Below are 25,666 nucleotides of genomic sequence, written 5' to 3'. Positions count from 1 at the left end.
CAGTGGTCTGACCCAAGCTCTTTCCAAGCTATGAAAGGAAAAACATTCATTGTACTGCAAATGTATAATGGCAATAAAGAACGTCTTTCTAATCAGATGATTAATAACAGGACAAAAGTTGTTCAGTTTTAAAATGTTTAATAATAACACTGTCTCTAGTGTTTATCCCTGTGAAAATGACCATATCATTCTGAAATTGGTTTTCATTCTGTAGAGCCTATACTACAGCTACTGCATTAAAACAAACTCAAAACAAACTGGCTTTATGAGCACATGAATACGTGAATATATTACATGGTGTAATTTTGAGATTTGGAATGAAGCAGGAAGGAAACCCCACATGGTTGTTCTGAACAGGTTTGTTGTAACTGTTTTCAGTTCATCAGGGTCATTTATTTACTTAGATATTATATTTTTTTATTATTTTGGAGCTAATTTGGAACAGTTTTCAAAAATATTTGCAGTAGTTATTTGGGAATAACTCCTAAGTGACATTAAAGTGGGTAGAGGTGTTTAAGTGTTAAGGAATAGTGTTATACTATTTATACCTGGTGGTGGCACTAGATGAGTGTTTTTATGGTGGAGAAGTGTTAAATGGCTGGAAAAGTTTGGATATTTATTTAGCTGGCTTCCCAAAGTGTCAAATATCAATTTGAGGGGGGAAAAAATATTTTACAACCAATGTTGAAAGTTTTGAGGCTTCGCAAGCTGACTGTATAAAATTTTAATACCCAATAAATTCAGCAGCAGGATATAAGTTGTAGTGTATAACTGTATTGTGATGTATTTATTTAGGTAAAACTAAGCAACACATAAAAGGATTTTCCTAGTATAGGTAAATGCATTTTATTCTGCTATGAAATATATCAACTACCATCCAGGGAGGGTTGCTAGTAGGATCCCAAACCATGTGAAGGGGTTTTTAAGTGAATGTGGGCATCACAAGGGAGAACGTGCCTCAGCGTGCTAGAAAGAAGTGGGCCAGGTACTGAAATTTAAAAAAAAAAAAAATCGTTCTTTTGTCTTTTCTTGTCAGCTTGCACATACTGTGTGTGTGTGTATACACAGTACTGTATGTGTCTAATAGTATGTGTGTGTGTGTATGTATGTGTGTATATATATATATATATATATATATATATATATATATATATATATATATATATATATATATATATATATATTTAAAATGGTAGCTTTACACTGGTTCTCATTCACCCAGAGACAGATCTGCCATGCAAAACGCTAACTTGCCATCGGGAGCAACTTTGGGTCCAGCGTCTTGCCCAAGGACGCTTCGGTATGTGGAGTCATGTGGGCTGGGAATCGAACCGCCAAACCTATGATTAGTGGACAACCCACTCTACCACCTGAGCCACAGCCACAATATAGTAAGAAGCTAGTTCAGACTTGTTTATTGCTTGCATAAGAGGTTTATTTGGTTTATGTTCATTCACAATTTGGTACAAAATCTACAAAAAAGTAGAATACTGTATATTTAGTTGTTTTAAAAGAAACAAGAAAATATTCATGGGCAGAGACCTTTGCAGTCACACGGCCAGCCAGGTCAAACTTCACATTCATTCATTTACTTTTTAGTATACAGTCATTTTCAATTCCACAGTACATTCTACTTATTTATTTATTTATTTTTTAAATACCATTTTATACTGTTGTATGATTTATCAATGATTGTCAATGTCTTATTACTAATGGCTTTGTTGTTAAAACAGACAGGTGCTGTATATGGTGGCTTTCTGGCTAATTTCTTGAAGTAACTCTTTCACAGCCTTTTCTAGATCCACCAGCTGGTTGGCTTTGTCTTCCAGTGTCTTCTGGTTTTCATCGTAGGATTTTTCTAAGTCTGTTGGCAAATGATTTCATTAATATTTTTACAGGGTGGAACAAAATAACAAAAGCAATAAAATGTGTGAATATATTTACACTCAAAAGTTAATTTTGAATTTCTTTATTACATCTTAATCACTATTATAGCCTCAGAAAAATGTTCTGCTAAAGGATAAAACCTTTTTTTTTTTAATTAAAATGTGTATTAAAGGCAGGTACACTTGAAGGGTGAACCAGTTAAACCAGTTGTTTGATATACGACAGCGATTTTAATAGGGACACCTGTATCCTGTATAATCATGCAATTTTCAGGCAATCATGTGGCAGCAGTGCAATGCATAAAATCATGCAAATATAGATCAAGAGGTGCAGGTAATATTCACAGCAAAATCAGAATGGGCAAAAACGTGCTCTCAGTGACTTTTGATCATGGCATGGTTGCGGTTGCCAAATCACTTTCTGACACGTGAATATTAACTGAACCTGCTGACCTGTATCTGCATGCTTATATCCATTGTGCTGCTGCCACATCAAATCAAATCACAAACACATCTCAATTCACTTATACCTATGCCTGTGTAGATTTTCTAATACATTATTTACTTTGTTTAAATACATTAAAAAATATATTTTTAATGACTGCCAGCACACAAATGTATTAATATTTGGATGAGTCAAGAAACTATTTACTGACAAATTTCAAATAATTGTTTCTCCCATGTTTGCATAAGCTTATATCAGTACCTTTGAGAAGTTGTAGTTTGTCACTAGCTTGCAGCAGCAGCTCTTTGGCTTCCTGTTGAAGCATTTCAGCTCTTTTCTTAGCATCTGCTACACCCTGAGCCTTTTGAGTGATGAGCTCCTCCACAGTACCGTATTTATCCTTCAGCTCTGTGTCCAGATCCTACACACACACACATGCACATGCATGCAAAGAGGAAAACATTCATTTTCTATTGCTGCAAGAACACTACCAATGATTTCCCTGTTATGCGTGTACATTTTTAACTCCCACATGATGGCTTCCACTTTATTACACATCAATTTATTATGAGTTTGATGGAGTATACAGGCACCTTTTTGATCTGCTCTGCCAACTCATTGACACTGTCTGTGTCTCTTTCTGTCGTTTCAGCAGTGGTGGAAGTGCTGAGGGCTTTTTCTTTCAAAAGAGTCACATCCTTTTCCAGCTGAAGTAGCCTCTGGGTAGCATTACTCAGCTTGAACTCTGAATCTGCCGTCTCTGACTCTACCTATAGATCACAGGGGGGGATATTAGACCTATACTTCTGTACATGAAGATATTTATGAGCTCACAGTAAACACTTATATTTGACTGTAGGTGGATTCCAAAAATGCATTCGTATGTAGTCGCAGATTGTATTTGACATGCAAAAAGTTCATCTTTCTCATGAACAAACAAATTATACATCTTTATTAAATATGTAAAACCCAGGTTTCATTTGCATGTGAAAGCTCATCTATTTCCTGTCCCCTTAGCTTTATCACATTCTTTTATTTCAATACTCAGAAAGGTGTTATGATGCTTCTGTACTCTATTAAATACAAATGATAAATATTAGCACATTATTTTCTTGCAGATCTTGCAATATGCATTTTTTCCCCAGCTTTTGCTATTACCGCATCCTGCAACTTTATTTTCCAGTCCAGTCAAGTTGACGCGGCCAGCCGTAACGATGCAATGTTGGTAATAAGGTAATCATTTAATACGTGCAGAAGACACTTTTCACCTCACAATGTGCTTTATGTACAGTGGTAAGATATGATTATTAATAGTAACTGCCAAGATCTAACTCCATATTTGGCACTGCAGCTTAGAGGGTTGTTAGTTAGTCCACTTACACTATATGGCCAAAAGTATGTGGACACCTGAACATCACACCTATATGTGGGCCTTCCTCAAACTGTTGCCACAAAGTTGGAAGCACACAATTGTCAATGTCCCTGTGCACAAAGCGAGCTCAGGGAAGGCATGGTTTGCCAAGGTAGGAGTGGAAGAACTCGAGTAGCCTGAACAAAGCTACTCAATTCCTGACCCACATGACTCCACATGCCGAAGCGTCCTTGGGCAAGACACTGAACCCCAAGTTGCTCCCAATGGCAAGTTAGCGCCTTGCATGGCAGCTCTGCTACCATTGGTGTGTGAGTTTGTGTGTGAATGGGTGAATGAGACAGTGTAAAGCGCTTTGGATAAAAGCGCTATATAAGTGCGCCTTTTACCATTTACATTAATGGCATTTGGCAGACACGCTTATCCAGAGCATAAAGCATTCCCAGAAATGTGGTGGTTATAGCAGCAAAGGGGGACAAACTCTAGAATGGGATGTTCAGCAAGCACATATGATTGGGATAGTTAAGTGTCCACATAATTTTGGGCACATAGTGTATAACAGACAAATCAAGCACTTTCAAGCATTTATGTTTTAATTAATCACATCTCAAACTTTGAAAATAATTTCCAAGCATCTGTACAAAATCTATATAAAGCTTTGTGTGAGATTTGAACTTATTCTAATCACTGTAACCTACTCTCCTTGTAGGAGATTTGTGTGTGACATTGGTTATTTGGTTGTTGTCAAATGTGTTGTTCAGTTTAAAAAAGGCTCTTAGGAATAAACTGTCTTCTTATTTGGCTTCTTATTAACATGACCAAACATTTATTGTAATCTCAAACCATATTTTCTTCATGAGTGTTTACCTAGCATTAAACTTACAGATACAAGCAGATCCTGTGTTCCCTTGATGTCACTAGTGGCCTGCTTCAAGGCCTCCGTCACAGCTGTCTGAGCTTTTTCTGCCTGTTCCAGAGCTTCCTGAACCAGCTCAGCTGTGTTCTTCACATTAGATGCCTCTTTCCTGTTACATACAAAGCTTTGTATTTACTAATAGGTTACAAAATTTTTACAAAACTTTACAAAACGTTACAACACGTTATATGTAGGCAAAATGTACAGTATGTGTCTCTCTTATGTTTGTCTATGTTGCCGTGTGCAATATTGTAACTAACCACTAGATGGTGATAGAATACTGTGCACAGCATTCATGCTACATGATCAACATGGATCTTTTGAAAGACCAAAAACAATCCAGACAGACCTCATCTGCATCAGAAATAGGATGATGTTCTATTCTAAAGTCAAAGTTCTGACCTGGCTTTGCGGGCCTGCTCCAGCAGGGTCTCAGCTCTCTCAATATCAGCAGCGCTCTGGTTAAGGATGTCAGCCACGTCAGACAGGCTGGCCACACGCTCCCGAATATCTGCTGTCAGGTTCTGCAGCTGAGCCGGCGTGGTGGGCATCTGCATCTGCAGCACTTCGTTAGCCACAGCCTCAATGCTCTCCAGATCTGCTCCTTCTTCTGAAGACATCATCAAAAACAGCAAGGATGAGCAGAGCAAAGATTTAGGAACAATCATTTAAACATTCAAAGCAGTTTTGTAGAGTGGATCTGATAAAGGTTATGTCTGAAATATAAGCCTGAGAAGAGTACCAGTCAGTCTTTATGTTATATTTATACAAGCAAAGTCAACTATCCTCATAAGGAAGATGCTTTTTATCATATTTTGATCTGAAATACTTTAGAAGTCATGAGCGTACGGGTGAGGAAGTCTCGGATCTGTTTGATGAGCCTGCGCAGCTCCTCATTGCTGTCATCCACACGCTTCTTGGTCTCATTGGTCTTCTGCAGCACTTCTTGAGCATTCAGTTTGGCCTCATCTGCTTTTACTTTTGCTTCTGACACCTGAATATACAGCAACAGGTCAATTATAAATGAAACCAACTGCTTAGTAGTAACTGATGTGTTACTATTAGAAATGTTCAGTGGATCACTCACCATCTTGGAAAGTTTGTCCACCTCCTCCATGGCACTGACAATATCCTGGTCAAAGTCCTTGGTTTTCTGCCAGGCATTATGGGCCAATGTGGTAAGACCATCACATCCCTCTCCCCCACACTTCCTGTTACCTTCAGCATTCAAACAGCCCAGACCTCCACACGGAGAGTCAGCACACGCCTCCGAGCCAGCACGGCTGCCACAAGTCTAGGATCAAATCAGAATAAGGTCTATAACTATACAAGACTCATATATTAGTAGTAATGCTGTGTTATCTTGTTATATTAATTATTAATGAATGTGATAAAGGTCATTTGCTTATAATTAATAAAGATAATTTATAAGATACTTAACTTCAGAAATATAAAATAATGAACTTCAGGACATGCTGCTATTGGAAAATAATCCACTTCAGGGTGGTAATGGCATGACGCAAACAGCATGGCCTGTTATTCTTATACATATTTAATCATGCATAATACATATGCGCATAAAACAGAATGATATGGTCACCTTCTCACTGAGTTCAGACAGGTCCAGGGTCTCAAGCTGGCCAGCCAGATTGTCCAGTGCCTTGGTATGCTCATCTTGCTTCTTCTCAAACTCCTCTTTAGTCTCATTCATCATGGCCTCTGTGTAATTGCGCAGTGAGGCTGACTGCTCCACCGGGCTCTCGCGATCACTAATGGAGGCGTTCACACGACCCTCTGCTGCTTCAGACTCTTTCATGTATTTCCTCACACTGTCTAATGCTCCTACGAGGTTGGCCAATCCATACAAAAACATATTAAATATGCATTATTAAGCATGTTAAGCAGTATCAATAATAATCAAAATCTTTGACAGATGCAGTGTTGCTCACCTTGCACATCTGAATTCTTCATAAATTCAACTTGGTTTTGCAGGTCTTTTACAGTGCGCTGCAGTTTCTGAGCTTCTTCACTCAGTGTTTCCAGCTTTGAGTCTGTGCTGTTGTCAGAGCTCTGAGACAAGAGTTCCTCTGTCTGATTCAACTTCTCATTCATTTCAGCCATCAAGGATCTAGATTTTTAAAAAGTATCAAAAATTTGTGAATTACTTTACATTATCATCTTTGGACCATGAACCTGTACACATGACTGTTATTTTCATTTCAGAGTCCATTTCAGTAGCAATGATTATGTTTCAGTGGGCAGTGCAGTACGAAAATGTGTGGTTACTAATCTGAATATCCATCCATACTCTCTTTCTGTTTCCCAATGCATAAACTACAACAGATATTTAGCACTTTTTTTGTAGCACATATCTAATTGATCATATCAACCTCCCAGTTGAACTACTAGACTACTGAACATAAGACAATGCGATTTTATCAAAAATGGCAGTGACTGATGTAAACAACGTCAAATTCATGTAAAAATAGTGAAAATATACAAGGCTAAGTGCAAACGTTTTCAAACATTATGTCAAAACATAAGATAGTTGCTCATTTTCTATGGCTGAATCTCAAATTATGTTCTAATGGGTGTATAACCCACTACATATGCTCTACAACACCATTACATTATACCCTATGTAGTGAGCAAATGCAGTGAAATGGAAGCCATTTGGGATTTGGCCTAACTTGAAGGTGGTGTATTTCATATACAACATTTAGCTAAATATCAGCAACAAAAAAAATCTACTGGGGTACATATAAAAAAAAAAAAAAAAAATAATAATCTAAAACATTAGATTACACAATAAAATTTTGATTTTGTCTCATAAAGCAACTAGGAAATGAACTAGTTGAAAAGAACTTAATAGAGGCAACGAACGAACTGTATGGCTTCAGAAATATCTGACACTGCCTTCAGTTGTTTAAATAAAACCCAAACTGTACTCAGTGTGCTCGGACAAATTTTGGTTGTAACATACGTAGCTTGCTCTAGCAGGCTCTGGATCTCAGTGAGCGGCTGAGTGGCAGGGTTCTGGGCCAGAAGCTCACGGATGGAATTGGCACTCCTCTCCATGTTGTTGATGGTGTCCTGGTAGGGCCCTGTGATGCCGTTGGATTTAATGGCATTAACTTTCTGCACCAGTCTGTGTGTCTGGTTAGTGAGGTCTCCTATGATCACATCCCATTCAGCGAAGCACTGGTGGCAGCGTTCACAGTGTGGGAATTCACCAAAGTAACCCCGAGCACAAGTGTCACAGCGGGGGCCCGACACGCCCTCCTCACACAAACAATGTCCTGTGGCTTTGTTACACTGCTGCTCAGCAATTCCTCTGGGGTCACAGTCACATGCTGAAAGCACACACAAATACTTAGACATAACAAGATACTAATAAACATCACATGACCTCAATATCATTTTGTTACACTTATTTATGGTGCAAACCAGGGGTGTCCAATCTTATCTGGAAAGGGCAGGTGTGGGTGCAGGTTTTCATTCCAACCAAGCAGAAGCCACACCTGAGTCTATTGAAAGCCAAGATCAACTAATTAAACAGGTGGAATCAGGTGTGGCTCCTGCACCCACACCTGCCCTTTCCAGATAAGATTGGACACCCCTGGTTTAAACCTACTTAATCACTTCACGACAACTGACATGAAACGATATGAACATTTATAAAGGTTTATTCCAACATGCAAAAGCTTTCATACAGACTGCTTTGTCCATTTTGGTGTCAAGATAACATAGCCTCAGAGTAAAGTGACACACACTTACCTGTAGCTCAATGTATGTCTGGTTATGATGTGACAGCTAGTTATGAATGTACATAACAACAGGGTGTTAAGTAAAGTGAATGTCATATTTCAGGTTATAAGATTTTAATGAATATCTTTGGCAGTTCCATGGCACTGCAGTGACAGTTATGTATAGTATAGTTTCTCTGGCCCTGTTTCTGAAGCCTCATAGCAAGGACATGCCAGACTTTGTTTTTTTAGATATTTCTATATTATTATAATATTTTTTAATTTTTTAGAATAAGGCTTGATACATGTTTATGTTGCTTCATGCCAGAAGTGTTTAAGTAGGTACCACGTGACCTAATGACCAAAATAAAGTGTTACACAGAATATATTTGAATGAGCTGAGTGGTACACATACAGAAAACCTGAATATCATGAGATTTACATTTCACATGGTGTTATATTTTTGGCCATTTTAAGTATAATGCTGTATAGTAATTTTTATAGGTACAGGTAGCTGAGCTTCAGGTTTTGTAAGAGTAGTAGGATTCACTTTGAGTCTCTGGGTTAAAGACATAGTTTTTCATTGCTGATGAGTTGCATTAGACTGTGTCTACACTGGCGGTCACTTGTAAAAAGGCTAAAAGAACGAGGGAGGAAGTGTTGTGGGAAGGGCATGGATAAGGTAAATATTGGTGTGAAAGACTGGGCATTGTAACACATTGTAAAGTGTAAAGTGGCCACAGAGTGTTGAAAAACAAAAGGGCCTACCTAACAAACCAAAAGTTGCTAGACACTAAGCAAACATACCACTGAGATTACTTTAAACTGGCGCCATTTGCACAACCTCTCAACCCCCAACGCACCCAAACACAAAAAAGTCCTTCGAACAGAAAAGTGTTTCTATTCGCATCCCCACCACACAGCTTCAGTCCAAGAGTCTTAATCTTTTTGAATAGCATTCCAACCTGGAGTGCTTCACACACATACATACATTCTCCAAGAAAGGACTTCATCACCTCAGGGCCCTAATTTGAACAAAAGGCTGTGTGGAAGTGGGGGCTTACCTCAAAGGTTAATCCTACTATTGTAGAAGAGGCCTCTGGCAATGCTGAGAGGCACAGCTTGCTGAAATATGCAGTGAATGTGACCCCTGGAGATGAAAACTGTATGCGACTTTTTCTTTGTTTATGTGGGAGTGATGGTGATTTACATGCATTATCCACATACTAACATGCATACACAAACTCTTTCAGGAAAGTGCAACAGTACAAACACAATATTTGTCTGTGACATTAAAATGTTAAAAACAAATATCAAAGTACGAATATTTAATTAAGGGAAACACATACTAGCCAAATGTCCTCACAAGGTCATAACTGTCAGATTTTCCTGTCCTTTATATCCAAGATGTAAAATTATTGTGAAATTTTCAGTTCACTAGACGTTTTTCAGTTGTCTGAGACTGAAAGAATCCTTCTCCCACCCATATGTTTTCCATTTTCACGCGGATACATGTATTGCAACAGAATGGTGGAGCAAGACTTTTGGATCACAATAAAACAAACACATATGGCTAACATTCCACTCACAGGGACACTAGTTTCTATTGTGGAAGGCGAGTTTAAGGTCTTTCGTGTAGGTATACACTAAGACAGAATGCACATAGTGTCACAGTCCTAAGGATAAAACAGTGATACCTAAGGAGTAAAGGTCTCACTACTGTGCTGGAACTTCGAGCATCTAATAATTATCATTATCACAGTCACACAAAAGGCACACACTATAATTCAATCAGGGAAAGTCCTCATTCCTTTGCTGATATGGATTGAGGCATATTGAGGTTAAGTCAACACACAGAGACACTTAGGAGGTAACTGGATCTTAGAGAAACATAGGATAGGAATGGGCTTCCTGCTATGCTCGGCTCACCAAACAACCGGAGTGTGGGGGGTGGGGGGTGGGAGCCCTGCTAGAGCCCTGCTAGAGCCCTGCTTCCTGTGATGAGACACTCATTCTTGGCTTTAGCAAAAGAATGTAAACCAAAGACAGAGGCAGGAGCTTACAGTGTGGATATGGCTGAAATGTTTATGAATGTTTATAACTGTTAATTCGCGACTCAGTTGCGTAGTCAGATGTTCCAGAAACTTCCTATAATCTTTGAAGATAAATGTGCTTTAAATATAAAGTTAGCTTGCACATATTGTAATGCCTTATAAAAGTAACATTAGTGTTTGGTCCATAGACTTGTCCACCAAGCACTTCTTCATTCACTACTTCCATCTGTTCCTCAATGGGTTGAATTTTACAAGACAAGTTTAAGAACTAGTCTAGTCTATTCCGCTCCACCGCCTTCAGGGACAAAAGTTGATTTCTGCACTACATCACCCACCCACCCATGGCCCCTGAAGGGAAAGCCTACTGGAACAAAGACCTTGTTGTAGAGGAGGACAGGATATTAGGAGGCCCTGAGCCTTTCATGGCAAAGCACATTTGAAACTAACTCAGTATTGCAAGGGAACCTTTTATACACTGCTAGTGGTGTTGTTGGTTATGTTTATAGGCTTGGCAGCAGATCAGCTGAGATGAGAAATCACCAGCATTGTACTTAGTATATATCAGTACAGTTTAACTCTTCGTGTAAGGTGTAAGAGTGTGCGATATGGCCAAACTATCATATTATATCACAATACTTGAAGACATTGCATGATACACTATGTATGTATAATGATATTTAAGTTTGTTAACAAAGTTCCAGCAGAAGTCATTTCTTTGTGAAATGTCAGTCAGTCAGCTACTTGTTATTCTAACAGTAACTGGGGCAGTGCTATTAAGCATGGAATATATTCGTAAAAGGACACATTATGTGATAATTTATCACAGTATTAATATGATATTTTCATTTTGTAATTTGCCCTAGTATAGTATCAAGAGTTAATTCCACCAGACAAACTAAAGTGATGGTTCTCAGCTTACCATGGCATTTGACTTCAGGGTTACCCCAAAACAGTTCTCTGCACTCCCTGCATGTTCTTCCTCCAAATCCAGGCTTACACATACACTGACCACTTATCTTGAATGGAAATAAATAAGCATATTACATTACAAACTGTACAATACACTGACAAACCATGAGGACATAAATATTATGCTGAAATCACACACTACATAAATGATAGACATCAAATATCATTGCATTTACTCAAGCCTAGTGGTTAGATATTATATGAAAGGGACATCACCTCATTGCAGGCAGAGCTGGATGAGTGATTGGGGTCACAGTCACAGGCCTCGCAGCCTCTACCACTGGCCATGTTCCAAGTGTCTGGGGCACACAAATCACAGTGCTGTCCAACTACGTTAGGCAGGCACTGGCACTGCCCATTGTTCTGGTCACAGTGGCATTCACTGACAGAGGGACAAGTGTCCTGCCTAGTCCCCATATGGTTACACACACACCCTGAGGAGCAGCAAACAATAACTCATTGAGGGGATGAAATAAAACAAATTGCTAAGATAAATTTGCCTAAATTAGATAAATGCAAAAATATCCTGGTGCTTACGTCTGCAGTTTTGTGTAAGGGCATCACCATAATAACCCAGCTTGCAGTGGCTGCAGCTCTCGCCCTCTGTGTGGTACAGACATTTGAGGCAGACGCCTGTGCGTGCATCACAAGATCCTGGGTCCATCATGTCGATGTTGTCACTGCACTGGCAGGGACGACACTCTCCACCAGCCTCATGAGGGTTTCCATAGTAGCCTGGCGCACACTCATCACACCTTGCACCTACATGAAGCAAAGTAAATGATAGACTGTATAATAATACTCACAGAATCACTTCTAAATGGCAAAAATGTTCTTCAACATTCTGTACCCAAACATAAGGCTTTGGATTGACACAAGCACCAAGGTAAGCTATACTATAAGACATTATTTTCATTTACTTGGTGTTGATTACCTTTATAGCCCTGGTTGCATACACAATACACCTGGTGTGAGTCATGGCTAAGATAGCATGCCCCAGCAAACTGTCGGCTGCTGCCAGGGCCATCTGGACACATACAGGGGCGGCAGTGGTCTCCAGATCCCAGGACAGGGTCACCATAATAACCGTGAAAACATCTGTATAAACAGGCAAGATTTATCCATAGGTTTATATTACAAGATCAGACTGATTTTAAATTGAATATAATATTTATACTGCATGTATACTGCATCAACCTTTCATAGAATTCATATGTAAAATAAGTAATTGGACATTTGGCTGCTCAGTTGTGTCCTGGTGAGCTGACAAATCCTAAAGGCTAATGATATGGCAAGGTCAGTGCATGTGATGGAGGTATAAAATTATGCTATGGTTCAATTACGTACAGATTGCACAGAACCACTGCAAAATGTGTCACTAACCTCTCACAGCTGTGTCCAGTGGTGTGGTCCCCACAGTCTAAGCACTGGCCTGTTTGGGGGTCACACTGCTCCGCATGGCCATTACAAGTACATGGCCGGCAGTTGGGGAAGCCCCAGTGTCCAGGGAGACAGCGATCACACTGACGCCCATACGCTCTGGGAATACATTCACACTGACCAGTGGCCTCATGGCAGAATGCATGCACTGAACCCTGTGGATTGCACTCACATGCTGGAGAAGAGAAACAGCATGCATGAACTCATTAGCTCTATGCACTATTAGAGAAGAGTTTAAATTCTCCTTTAGAAGTATGAAGTAGTATAAATTCTGTATGCAAATCAAAATGAAACTCACGTCTGCAGCCCTGAGGTCCAAACAGGAAAGTAGAAGGGGCACACTTGTCACAGTTTCTGCCAACCACGTTGGGCCGGCATCGGCACTGGCCACCATTCGGGTCACACACTGTACTAAGAGAACCCTGAGGGTCACACGCACAAGCTGTGGGTGTGAGAAAGAAAAAGATTTAATATTCCATTCATTCATTCATGTTTAGTAACTGCTTTATCCTGGTCAGGTTTGCAGTGAAGCCGAAGCCAATCCCTGGGCATAAGGTGTGAGAAATCACCCTGGGTGGGACACCAGTCTATTACAGGGTACTCATTTAAACCTAGAGGCAATTTAGAGTGATTTTATATATATACACACACACATATATATGTATGGATGCTATACAATTATCATGCAGAAATTCATGATTTTTGTAAGGTTTTCAGAAATTGTGCTTATGATGTCAAGACCAAATCAGATGCCTGCTGTACCTCACTATACCAAATGCTAAATCTGAAATCATTAGTCATGATTGTGGTTCTACTTGAGAGAGACTTTTCTTTCCAACTTGATGAAAAGTTACTTTTGTTTACCTGATATGTTATGCATACCACAAAACTCCTGGCCAATTTGTCATGCTGACAGGAGAACAAAGATCATATCACACTGAGGAAGGCTTAATAGTACATCGTACATTCCTTAGGATAGGGCTTTTGAGATGAAAGATGCAGTTGATGAAAGTGTCCATTCTGCATTGCATGTTGGAGCATGTTGGAGTGATTTAGTAGTGCAATGCGTCTCAGGCCCATTTGACATCTATGTGTAATTAATAAAGCACATACACACTAAAGCACACAAGCCTAGACAAATGTTAGACAACCCATTGTAAAGTGAGTGGAAATGGGACATAGGTGAAGCTGTGGCTTTCAGCAACCATATTACATCCTACTGTACATCTATATCCAGATATTTAGTAAAGCCAGAGAAGTTGGTGATGTAATAAACAACCGTCCATAAATATAGACTAATTATTCATTAAACTATCACTGAAGTTAAATGATCAGACCTATGTCCTTGCCAAACATTATGTAATATATTATAAAACATGCTTTTTCCAGTTTTATTTCCTCTTCCCAGCATCTCTGTGATTACTACATCTTTTGAGAGTAGATAGGTAAATCAAGGTAAATTCTACTAAACCTGTAATAACAGTAATGAATGCTGTTTCCTGTCTAGAAGACTTGTCTGTCACTTTATTTGACATCAAATAACATGTACATTGCTGAGAAAGTTGGCTCAGGAAGCAAGTGAAGCCCTATAATCAGACTTGAGGCACACATACACAAGCTGTAACATGCAAAGACAGCAGCAGGGACCAGTGATAAGTGAACAAAGAGAACAAATGAAATGTATGATTGACATGTCCCATAAAAAAGACCTTAGGTGTTGAGAAGACTGTCAGGAAAGGGATGTGAGCTTGTGTGTGTGCCTGCCAGTACCTTTAGCTCCCTGATGCAGTAGAGCAGACACACTGAAGATGTAGTTCATGCAGATGTCAGGCATGGGGGTCTTCACAACAGACTGGCTGTTCTCTAAGCAGCGGTAGCGCTGAAAGGTGTCCCACGCACTGTTGGTCACCAAGTTACCTCCCTCTGATCCAGAACCAGAGAAGATATCCAGGTTCTTACAGTGTGGCATCAACACAATCTGAAAAAATAACACAGAGCAAACTGTGAACAGGCTTGCTATGATGAATGTTGTAATCAAAGGTGTAGTGATTTAGGGCCAGCTTTCCATTTCATATGTTGCAAAAAAAATAAAATAAAAAAAAATTATATATATATATATATATATATATATATATATATATATATATATATATATATATATATATATATAGTAAGCAATGGCTTTTACCCAATAAATGTGCATTTTCTTTCAAGAATCATTTTACAATCAGCCTAGCTTAGATATTTCAAGAGAGAACATACTGAGTCAATTAGTGTGTATGGGGACTGGATGTCACTGTTGGTGGAGTAACGGGGAAGACTTAGACGCACTGTGTAGTTCAACCCCTCCTCAAAACACACTGACCTGGGTAACACCACATATCTGAGAAGACACAATGTGATTATACAAATGTATATAACACAAAATGTAACAATTATACAAAAAAATTCACAGAATGGCTTCAATTACCAGAACACAAAGATCCTTAATCTCTTTTAATATAAAAGAGGCATCAAGGAACATGTAAATTATACAAATGGCATTCTGTTTTACAAATTGTACAATCTATTTTACACACATAAATACACACACCTGGAACCCGGGTGTAAGGACACCACTTGGTTGTCATCATCTGGCATAGTGTTGGCACAGCGGCTATCAGCAGTGATGGAATGAGGCCTGATGACAGTCATCAGTACTTCCTCCCACTGCTCTGGAAGCTACATAGATAAACACACAATGATAGGATGTATGGATATAGGCGTCATGCTGTGCTAAGAATAACACACTGAAACCTTGTTTTTGTGCTAAACAAATAGTGAAAAACACTGTAAAAATTGTGCAAATGCATGCTGGAACTAACCTGGGGTTCATAGCGAATAAGGATATCATAGTCCATGGAAAGTGGGATATTGTCAATGCTAAACTCCAGGTAAGCTCCTTCTGGAACATTCACAAAGCCAATACCAGTCCAGGTTGGATTGCGGTCCTGAGGATATGGTCTCTGCACAACTGTCACACCCTGGAGAAAGCGAGATTTCTAGTACATGGCCCAATTCAGATCTATGAACCACTTTAAATAGACATAAGACAGGTGACTTACAGGTCCAAACTTCGCATCTTCTGCCTCATAAACATAATGGTCCAGAGCAATGAAGTAAAAACCGGACTCCACCTGGTCACAGCGTCTGCCTGACATATGCTCCCGACACTGACAGAACCCTGTCTCTGGAGAACAACTGAAACACACCCAAACATCAACACAATTCTCATTAGTCTTAAAAATCTGGAATCTGGTGCAGCAATGAAGGAAACTTTACAAATATGATGACATAATTCAGAGGTCAATTTAAAACTCAAAATTAGTGCTGATGTAAAACATTTCATTTTTATGACATGCTATGTGTTATATGTACTATGTTTATATTTTGTGCTGCATAGTTTAAATACCTTTGAATAGTTTTGTTTAAGCACATTGGATAGTAGCGATCATGTTAACATACATCCTGTAATTACGTGATTTGGATCAAAAACACAACTAATGTGAGTTCATCACGTGATTCAACATTCTGTCGATCTTGAAGGTTAATCCTTGAATCCAATCAGTTAGAAGTTGCACTGAGGTGCATGTCATACTTACTCATTATTGAGAGCACCTCCAGCATCACAATCACATGGCCTGCAGCCATCCATGTCGTTGCTAAGCCCCCAGTGCTGAGGCTGTAAAGGGAACAGCTAGTTAAAACACGGTTTGAACAACAAGCTGTTTATGACAGACCTCCCAAGATGAGCAACTAAGCATTCCACTGTGGGGTGGCCTGTGTTTTCCTTTGAATCTGCAAGCTGGATAAATAAACATTTCAAATGAAGGGCTGTCTAGAGATTTTGGAAACAAAAGTTCACTGAAATTCAGACATAAAAAAATACTAATATTATTTAATTTAAAGCATCATACCAAGCCCCTGTCTAAATCAATCAAATAAAATAATGCCCAGGAAATGAGTGATTAAAACGAAGGTCAACTTACCAAGCACTGGTCACAGTCTCTCCCCATAACTAAGCGCTTACAGTAACAGTTCCCTGAAATTGTATCACAAGGGCTTCCACCAGGGATTGTCCCAACAGGATTACAGGTGCAAGCTAGAAAAAGCCAAACAGACAACATGAATCATGGAAATGCTTTCTCAATGATTAAGTTTCAAACACAAATTATCCCATTGACTATGAAGCAATAAACTGAAATGTCTACATATGTACCTTTACATCCCAGAGGATCGTTACTAAGGCCATAATGGCCTTGTTTGCACTGGTCACAACGCTCTCCCTCAACATTGGGCTTACAACGACACTGTCCCGCGATCAGTCCAAGAGAGATATCTGTCAGTGCGTCACAGATGCCTCCATTCAGAGAGCCAATGGGATCACAGTCACAGGCTACAGAGGGACATATATCAACATTTAAAACATTAATATTATAAAGGAAAATAAATCAACAATGAATTATTAATCCAAACAACAAGAAGCCAGAGGTCCCATTGGGATGTTGTTTAACAACAGAAAAAAAGGTGAATAATTAAATATGAGAAATCACTCATGCGTTTGGAACAATTTTTGTCAAGTGTGTGGTCCGAGAGATTAGCATAAGCCTCAGACATCACACAAAATGAAGTGTGAAACTTCAGCTTAGTATTTATGTTTGTGTTGACTAGCACCACTTCAAAGACCAGGTGTTTCACACCCCATGCTCTTCCCCTCAGCATCCCAACCCAACCACAAAGAGAGACAAAGAGGTTCAAAGATCTAGCCAGACATACCTTTCAAAATAATCTAGCCCAGACAGAAACATTGAGAAACAGATGACAGTAAACAGTAGAAAGGAAAAGACAAAATAAAGGAAGAGCAAAGTGTTATAACAGGAAGAATTACGCACGGTCACAGATGCTGGGGTCACGAATGTCCCTCTCAGGATGCTGGTAGAAAAAGGGCCTGCACTGCTCACAATGGTGGCCCATAGTATTGTGCTGGCAGTCATTACACACTCCTCCACTGACGTTACCTGAGGCGTGGTACACAGCCATGTCAAAGTGGCATGAGGCACTGTGGTGATGGCAGTTGCATTCTGTAGAGAAAAGGGCAGATTATGCAATTATTTGATGATACTTTTTACAATACTTGAAAATGTTTTCTTGATAATTGCCATGTATCATGATAGTTAGTTCATCTGTGGGTGTTGATGGAACTTAATTATAAGTTATAGCCATTTAATATTCAGTGGAATTATTTAAAAAAAATTTAAATAGGTGAAAATCTAACACTTGCTCAAATAATATTAACATCCAAATCATCTATTTGTTACTATAAGAAAAGTTGAACTTGTTTAAAGAGCTGAGATAGCTATACTAACTCATTGCATTACCCTTGCATAATATTTCCTGTAAGTGTCTTACTTTTGCAGGCATTGGTGTTACGCCCCTCCGCAGGCCTCCAGGGCAGGTCATGGTAGAAGTCCTGACAGAGCTCACAGTTCAGCCCCATGGTGTTGTGGTTACACATACAGTGGCCATGGACCTACAGGAAAATTAACCATAAGAAATCTTAAAAAGTAATCATCTGATAATGACTGACTAAAAATGAGGATAACAAAATTTTAAACCACATGTGGGTTAACTTAAATGTAAAAAAAAATGTGTTGAACTCAAGCTGAAGCTGCTACCTATAAAAACATGTCATAGTATGCTAATTGAATAAAAACAAGCACCAGATTCTTCACCATTGCTCTGATTAATTACCATTTTAACATCACAGAAGATAAAATTTCCACCAAAAGGAACTATGGCAAGGACGCAGCTACTCAGAATGAGCTGTAAAATCCCCCTATCCACATGGCAGCAGAAAATGTTTATACTTGATGCACCTGGACTTCATTAACAAATGCCAGTTCTGGCAGCAGTCACACACACACAGCTTCGCAAGCTCACTGTACTGTATCATTTCTAGAACATTACAGTGCAGGTAAGATCAGTGAGATCTAGTCATGACATCATGAATCAGGATTACCTTTTTTTCTGGGGGGGGGTGGGGGGTGGGGGGGGGTGTTAAAGCCTACAATGATGAAATTTCTGTCAGACAGAAAGCAAACAGTGCGGAAAGGAGACTAAACAGGAAGACCCTTTCATACATACATATGCACGCACACACACACACACACACACACACACACACACACACACACACACACACACCTATATGCACGGAAAACAGCAAAAAAGTAAAGCATGTGTTTATTGGAGCGTGAAAAAAATCCACAGTGAAAAAAATTCCCCATTCAATTCATTCACAGTGCACATTTGAATTTTTATATACTTGTTAACAGTTTTGTCTATGAACTTGTTAATTTGGTTCTCTTCAACGAGGAGCTGACATGAAGGCATTTTTCGTAGCTTTCAATTGAGAAAATGCTAGACAAAATAATCAATGCCTGCAGACTAAAAGCTCACCAGAACAAAAATCCCCCTCCTAGAATAAACTTTCCACTACCGAAATTGAGCAAAGCTACACCTGCAATATTAAGACTTGTTACAGCACAGCACTGTTGATTTCTCGAATCTGATTGCTCAGAAAGTGCTGTTTAATGTGATGAGATGTTTATTTGACATTTTTGGAAGGAAACACCAGTCTTAACGCTTTGTAACAATCAGAGTTATAACTTTAAGGTTTTCCAACACAGGAAAGGTTTTTGCAACATGACTAATCACAGTATGCATCAATACCTGTTACAAGACAGCTATGTCTTCAAATCCCTTTTGTGCAATAGTTACCCACCATTCCATCCACCACTTCTCCAGATGCATCGACGGGAGCACACTCAGAAGCGTGGCCATAGCAGAAGCAGTTGCCCCTCACCACCATGTCATAAATGGCATAGTAGTACTTCTCCTTGATCTCAATACGTGAGTCCAGCAGATTGTCCCCCAGTGTGTGCAACTTAGTAAACTTCACTCTCAAGTTAGTAATTTTCAGCATATCTAAAATCAGAGAAAAGATGCTGCATTGACAAACGAAGTATACATTTCTTATCTCTGCAGTGTATGTGTATATTTTCCATTATCATACATTCACAAGCTAAACTTGCAAATGAAGTTCTTACTTTGGATCCTTGGGCTGTAAGGATCATCAATCCTGAATGCTGGGTCCAATACTCGAAAGATGACCTGGATGAATACAGGTTTCCAGACACAATTAATGATAACTTAGGAGTGTGCCAGATCTAATTCAAAATACTTCACAAGCATTACAGTAAGTTTTAATTAAATTATAGGAAACGGTAAGGCTCACCTCTCCCTCTGTAGAGGGTTCAATATCAGAATAGCGAGAGTCGCAAATGACATCATCCACCTTCTTCATGGGGCCCCGAGAGATTGAGGGAAAGGAGGACTCGCAGTCATAGGCAAAGTAACGGTACACCTGCCATGTCTTTCCAAAGTCAGCTGAGCGCTCGATCACCATGGCAGCTGGCCGGAAGGTCTGGGTAAAAATTATCAGAGAAAACATTTTAACGCATGAAAGAGAGTATTCTGTTGGTAAATTAGGAGAGAATTAATGCAATGCTCCACCAGGAGCTAAAATACATGGTACTGTATGTTATGGCAATTTCTCATGAGGCATGAAATAATGTAATACATGTAATACTGTAATTCATTTAAATCTTTAACAGTATAAGAAATAAACTTAAATAAAATAAAGTAATAAACTAAACTTGTTTAGTGTTGCCATGATCAGCAGTGCATTCCTGCTTCTTAACAATGTTAAGCCATTAATTTGGATTTATTTTTGGTCCTCATGTAAAGGGAAAACACCAACAGATAGAAGGAATACAATCTGTTTGGGAATCTAGACCTTTATATCTCTTGTGCATGATGACAGGAAACCTGAGCAACTACAGGCACATTTTTCCTGCAGTTTAAGAAACAAGCTGCTCTCTATGAATTTCAGGAACTTTAGGCACTTAAGCACAGGAACTTAGAAACATTTGCATTTCCACCAGAGGACCATACATTTTTAGTTACTGCTACAGAGTAGATAACTTTAGATTTGAGATTGCTGTACACATCCACTTGTCATCTTTTGTGTTCTTTTGTTATTGGTGAAGTCATTTGCCCTGCACATTCAAACCAGGAACTCATGAAGGAACTTCTTGTTAAGTGGCGTTCCAGAAAATGTGGTGGCTCAGTAGATAAAGCTTTGAGCTTCTAAACACTGTGAGTTCAAATCCCAGAAACATCAAGCTGCCATGGTTGGGTCCTTATCCCTCAACTGCTCAGTTGTGTTCTGTCTCGATTGTAAGTTGGATAGAAGCGTCAGTAAAATGTAAAAGTGCAACTTTGGTGGAAATGCACCCTATCACTGGCCACTGAAATGGAGGAAGTATGGGTAAAATACTTTGATTTCACTACAGTTCACCAAAAACCAATATACATTAAACATTAAAACTAAAATTGCAAATAGAGATTTTATCTCATTTTCATGCAATTAACTGAACTAAGGACATGGTTTAATACATTTTATACATAAAGACTGAATTGTTGAAGAGGAAGGTTTATCAGCAACATTCCAATCGTCTCAGTCATAAGCACAGCTGGGACTTCTCCAGACCTCCTCCTGCTCTCACACGGATCCAGCATCACCTCCCCCACAAGCCATGATTATGTGAATCCTCAATGCACACACACACACACACACACACACACACCTGTCATCACCAGACCATGTCCCTCAACCTATAATCACAATTACCTTGAAGGTCATGATGAGATGGGTGAAGTGGAACTCTGCTTCCAGGTTCAGTTGGAGGGTCACATTCTCCATGCCTGAGAACAGAGATTAGCATGTCAAATAAGAAATAAACAGTTTTAAAATATTAATGCTTCACATTAAATCTGAACAAATGACAAATGACAAAGGGGGAAAAAACCCAAAATACATGAGGAACTAATATAAAATTATTTTCGCATTACATTACAAAGCACAACTTTGACTTAAGTACGGAAGTGCAAGAGAGCATAAAAACCATGTCAGGGTAACATCTGCAGCTTGTACATTATGGAAAAAGTCCATATACAGTCACAGTACAGTTCATACAGTTACAGCTGTAAACATCTGCTTTCATTGAAAATGTGCCACATGGATCTTGGAAGGATAGAGAATGTATCATTAAGCCCTGTCTCTGTGTCTTTCTATGATTCCCAGACAGATGTGTCCAGCTGTGGTGAATAACTCTTTCCTCTCTCCCCTACATTATCCTGCCTTAAGCTCTCCTCTCTTGGAACTAAGCCTTATATTCACAGGCCTCTCTGGTTGCAGTCATGTCCCTTACTTCCTTTTTCTCTACATTTAACATTGTCTTTCCCATGAATCAGGCGATACCCCCCCCCCCCCCCCGCCCCCCCAAACGTTTTGATAACGAAGTATCGCCGGGGGAAATGTACCAAAGCAAACAGGAAATGCAATCCCACAATACAGCTCATTTAATCGTGTATTTCATTATATATTGAACATAGACAATAATAATCGACTGCTTTCTAAGGCTTGCGAGTGATAATTCCTGTGGGAAAAAAAGTTGCCATTCCAGATTTAAAACGGAGGTCATCATTTTAACTAGTCAGCTATTAGGTGCTTTAAAGTTGTAACTCACACCAATGGTATGATTACAGGGGGCTATCCTGAGAGGTGTTCCCATTAACAAGCCCTCTTTTGCAGTGTTCTTTTTCCCACGAGAATGAAAGGCCTTTCCTGCTTACTTAGAAGCAAGAACATATTGGAAACTATAGCAACCATCAGAAAGTTCAAAAACCTGAAATGTTTTGTAGAAGCAAAATATATTCCTATTTATTCCAAAAGAAAGTGAATAGGGAAGGAAGAAAAGAAGGTTTTGGTCAATAACTGGTCCTATAAACTCACCATTTTCTGACTGCCACCAAGTCTTAAGTCGATTAGGCGCAAACGTGGTCACCACATTTTCGATTCTGTGGCTGGTTGTATGTGCGGTCTCATTGAAGGACTCCCTCGAGTCGCACAAAAAGCATTTCTTCTCTTCCTACATTTGGTGAGGGGGAAAGGATAGAAAATGTCAATGGATTTTGCACACACACCCCATTTAGCAAACCTTATGAGAGAAACAACTCTAAGGCCCTATTCATTGCTTTATCATGGAATGTCTACAATTAAACTAAACTCCACTGTCTCAGAGTCTGAAAATAAATGGCTTATGTCTAGTCTCATTGATCTGGAGACAACAGTAGCCTCCAGATATTCGACTGATATTCACAGATATGCACACACAACTGTCAATGGAACCTCAATCACTCAGCTTCTCCAACTAAAACCAAATACCACAGTACTGATATGTCTACAAAGATAATGGTAGCAGTATAGCTGTTTTTTTGTTTTTGTTTTTTTTAGCCTGAATTAAGCTTCTTGTGGGCTTTCCTGTTTTACTCCAACATAATTTAAACAGATTTTTATGATGAGTTTTAATATTGTGATTTGCTTTATTTTGTTGTGGGGATGGAGTCTAGACATACCAAAATCTAAACTGGAATCAAATTGTAACATAACATAACATAACATAAAATAACATAACATAACATAAATAAATAAATAAATAAATAAATAAATAAATAAATGTCAACTCTCATGCAAGTAAGGGTATGTCCCAAGAGCATCCACATGAAGTAATAACTGGTACAAACAAGATTAAAGCCCAGAAGGACTTGTATGTAAAGCACTCTCTTTGATGAGATCAGGTCTCTGATAATCTCAAGTCACCGAACAACCCCCTGAAGACCAAGACTAAACATAAAGAGAGACAAAACGTTTAACAAGGAGAAAGGTTTCCCTAAGCTGTTATAGCATTAATCAACACATAAACTATGCATTGAAAGTCCCCAAATACTTAAATATACAGCATTTACATGACTTTTTAAAGTTGAATGCATTATTGGAATGACGTGCATATTATGGACCTTTCTCCTTATATTTTTATCCATAGCCAGATGTTATCTCTCTCAGAAAAAGTAAACAGCTAGTGGGTCCAGGATTCTTTACATGCAGAAGGACCAGTGGATAAAAGCAACTCATTAACTCAGGCTCATAAAGACCAACACTCACTCTACCTGAAGGTGACTGACGATGCAGAAAGGTTCGGTTTTCTCCAGGCCACAGGTGGAGGTGGCTGAGAGCTGATGGGCTCTGCCAATAAGCAGGTCTCCAGTGGCTGGGTAACAGCTTCCCTCCGTGCACACATCTCCAAGCTCAGGCAGCTCGGCCAACGACCGTGCCCCTAAACCTGTGTCAAGAAAGTCCACTCAGGTTATTTGTGTGAGCACGTCTTTCATGATTATTTTTTCATGTTCCATTGTTTAAAATGAAAACATGAACGACAGGATGTGGACAGGGATTCCGACCTGTAAATGGTTAAAAGATTCAGTCGGAGTATGAACTCGCCTACAGAGAATTCGGTCTTTTAACAAAAGCCAGCAGCTGAACATCTGGAAACGTGCATGTGTTCACGTGACTAAATGTATGAAACCTTCCTGAAAACTCTCTGAAAGTAAAACGAGACATTAAAGCATTCAAATTAAAGTGAATAAACTTACACAAAAGGGCTGCGAGATGTATTATCATGATTTTGGTGTTCTTGGTGAGTGCTTGTCGCGTTCACAGACACCACGTCGAACCTCTCGCCAGTTTCCAGTCCTGCTTTCGGCTCCGGTCCAGCTCCACTGAAGTTGGGCGACAGCTCTCTCTCTCTCTCTCTCTTCCGTTAGCTCATGCGCACAGGGCTCTCTTCCCTCCCCCAGGTGTGATCTAATGTGACTGAACCAGTCAGCCGTTAAACTAGAAGAGAACCAACCTTTTAGCTAAGCCTACTAAAGTGTGAGGTCTTCCTGTACAAATAGAATATACTACTGTATTATGCATTTATTTCTTTGAGGTCAGGCTTTCATGGAGTCATTTGAGTGATTGTCCATTAATTTGAAAGTGCTACTGAAAAACCTCTTCATTTTTTTCTCTGTATACAGGCTACTCTGAGATTTTTGTATAACGTTAAATTGTCTTTGAATTTGAAGAATTTGTTGTTGTTGTTGTTGTTGTTTAAATGTCCGGCACTGCACAAGTGTCTAAATATTTACATGGGATTAGATGCAAACTACAGTTTGCAATACTGAAAAAAAACAAAAACTAAAAAATCTGATAGAAACATCACAGAAATTCTAATGGTTTCCACTACATACTATCAGCTAACTATTAAAAGCATTACCATTATTGGTCCTAGATATATTGGTCACAAGACATGACATGCCACCAATAGATGGCAACAAATTACCAGTAGAGACCCACAGGGACCAGTTTCCATTAAAACCAATACAATTCCCATTATAACCATTAAAGCCATTACAAATTCTATGATGGTTTCTATTGGGTTTTTTAAGCAGGGTGGTGAAGGGTGGCTAGCTTAACCACAATGTTTTACTGGACAAAGAGGATGCCTTGCCCTTAGCAAAAACAGCTAAAATAATCTCACTTGTAATAACCTCACAAAGAGACCTCTGATGTACGAAACACGACTATTCCTGTACATAGCCAAAAGGTGTATAATACTGCCAATTATTATAGAAGCATTGTGGTTGTTGTGATTGTATAGGTGTGGCTAGCATAGGTAAATAAACTTCAAGGACAAATTCTTTCATAACACACTCTTACAAAGAAAAATTGGTTAATTGGATAATTAAGGGTCCTTAGCCTCCTAAATGTATTCTACTTTCATCCAGAGGAACATCC

The 25,666-nt window shown here is 39.1% G+C and overlaps 1 protein-coding gene across 1 annotated transcript; it reads right to left on the bottom strand.

Moving 5' to 3' along the window:
- Positions 1-1,410: 1,410 nt before the first annotated feature.
- Positions 1,411-24,637, bottom strand: lamb1a (laminin, beta 1a). The gene is made up of 33 exons (XM_017486052.3): positions 24,481-24,637; positions 23,998-24,170; positions 22,784-22,919; positions 21,620-21,693; positions 20,162-20,350; positions 19,974-20,037; positions 19,649-19,851; positions 18,274-18,394; positions 17,757-17,945; positions 17,084-17,260; positions 16,854-16,966; positions 16,467-16,546; positions 15,930-16,065; positions 15,690-15,848; positions 15,419-15,546; positions 15,088-15,208; positions 14,596-14,803; positions 13,124-13,267; positions 12,769-13,000; positions 12,320-12,483; positions 11,923-12,147; positions 11,602-11,819; positions 11,336-11,432; positions 7,600-7,969; positions 6,566-6,744; positions 6,217-6,458; positions 5,704-5,910; positions 5,466-5,610; positions 5,019-5,226; positions 4,584-4,725; positions 2,925-3,101; positions 2,593-2,752; positions 1,411-1,864 (listed from the first exon to the last, which is right to left on the bottom strand). Exons 1-33 carry the CDS (start codon positions 24,506-24,508, stop codon positions 1,725-1,727), a joined length of 5,349 nt encoding a protein of 1,782 aa, XP_017341541.2. The 5' UTR covers positions 24,509-24,637; the 3' UTR covers positions 1,411-1,724.
- Between the last annotated feature and the right edge of the window lie 1,029 nt (positions 24,638-25,666).

The sequence above is a fragment of the Ictalurus punctatus genome, chromosome 14 (genome assembly GCF_001660625.3).
Source record: "Ictalurus punctatus breed USDA103 chromosome 14, Coco_2.0, whole genome shotgun sequence".
NCBI classification, from domain to species: domain Eukaryota; kingdom Metazoa; phylum Chordata; class Actinopteri; order Siluriformes; family Ictaluridae; genus Ictalurus; species Ictalurus punctatus.
This window is presented reverse-complemented; position numbering and strand designations above follow the sequence as displayed.

Coding starts and splice junctions, on each gene's coding strand:
- lamb1a (XM_017486052.3), bottom strand. CDS start 24,508: ATGATAATACATCTCGCAGCCCTTTTGT. Junction 19,852..19,973: donor TTACAGCCCAAGGATCCAAA/GTAAGAACTTCA, acceptor CTCTGATTTTAG/ATATGCTGAAAATTACTAAC. Junction 13,268..14,595: donor ACTGCATCAGGGAGCTAAAG/GTACTGGCAGGC, acceptor TCACACCCACAG/CTTGTGCGTGTGACCCTCAG.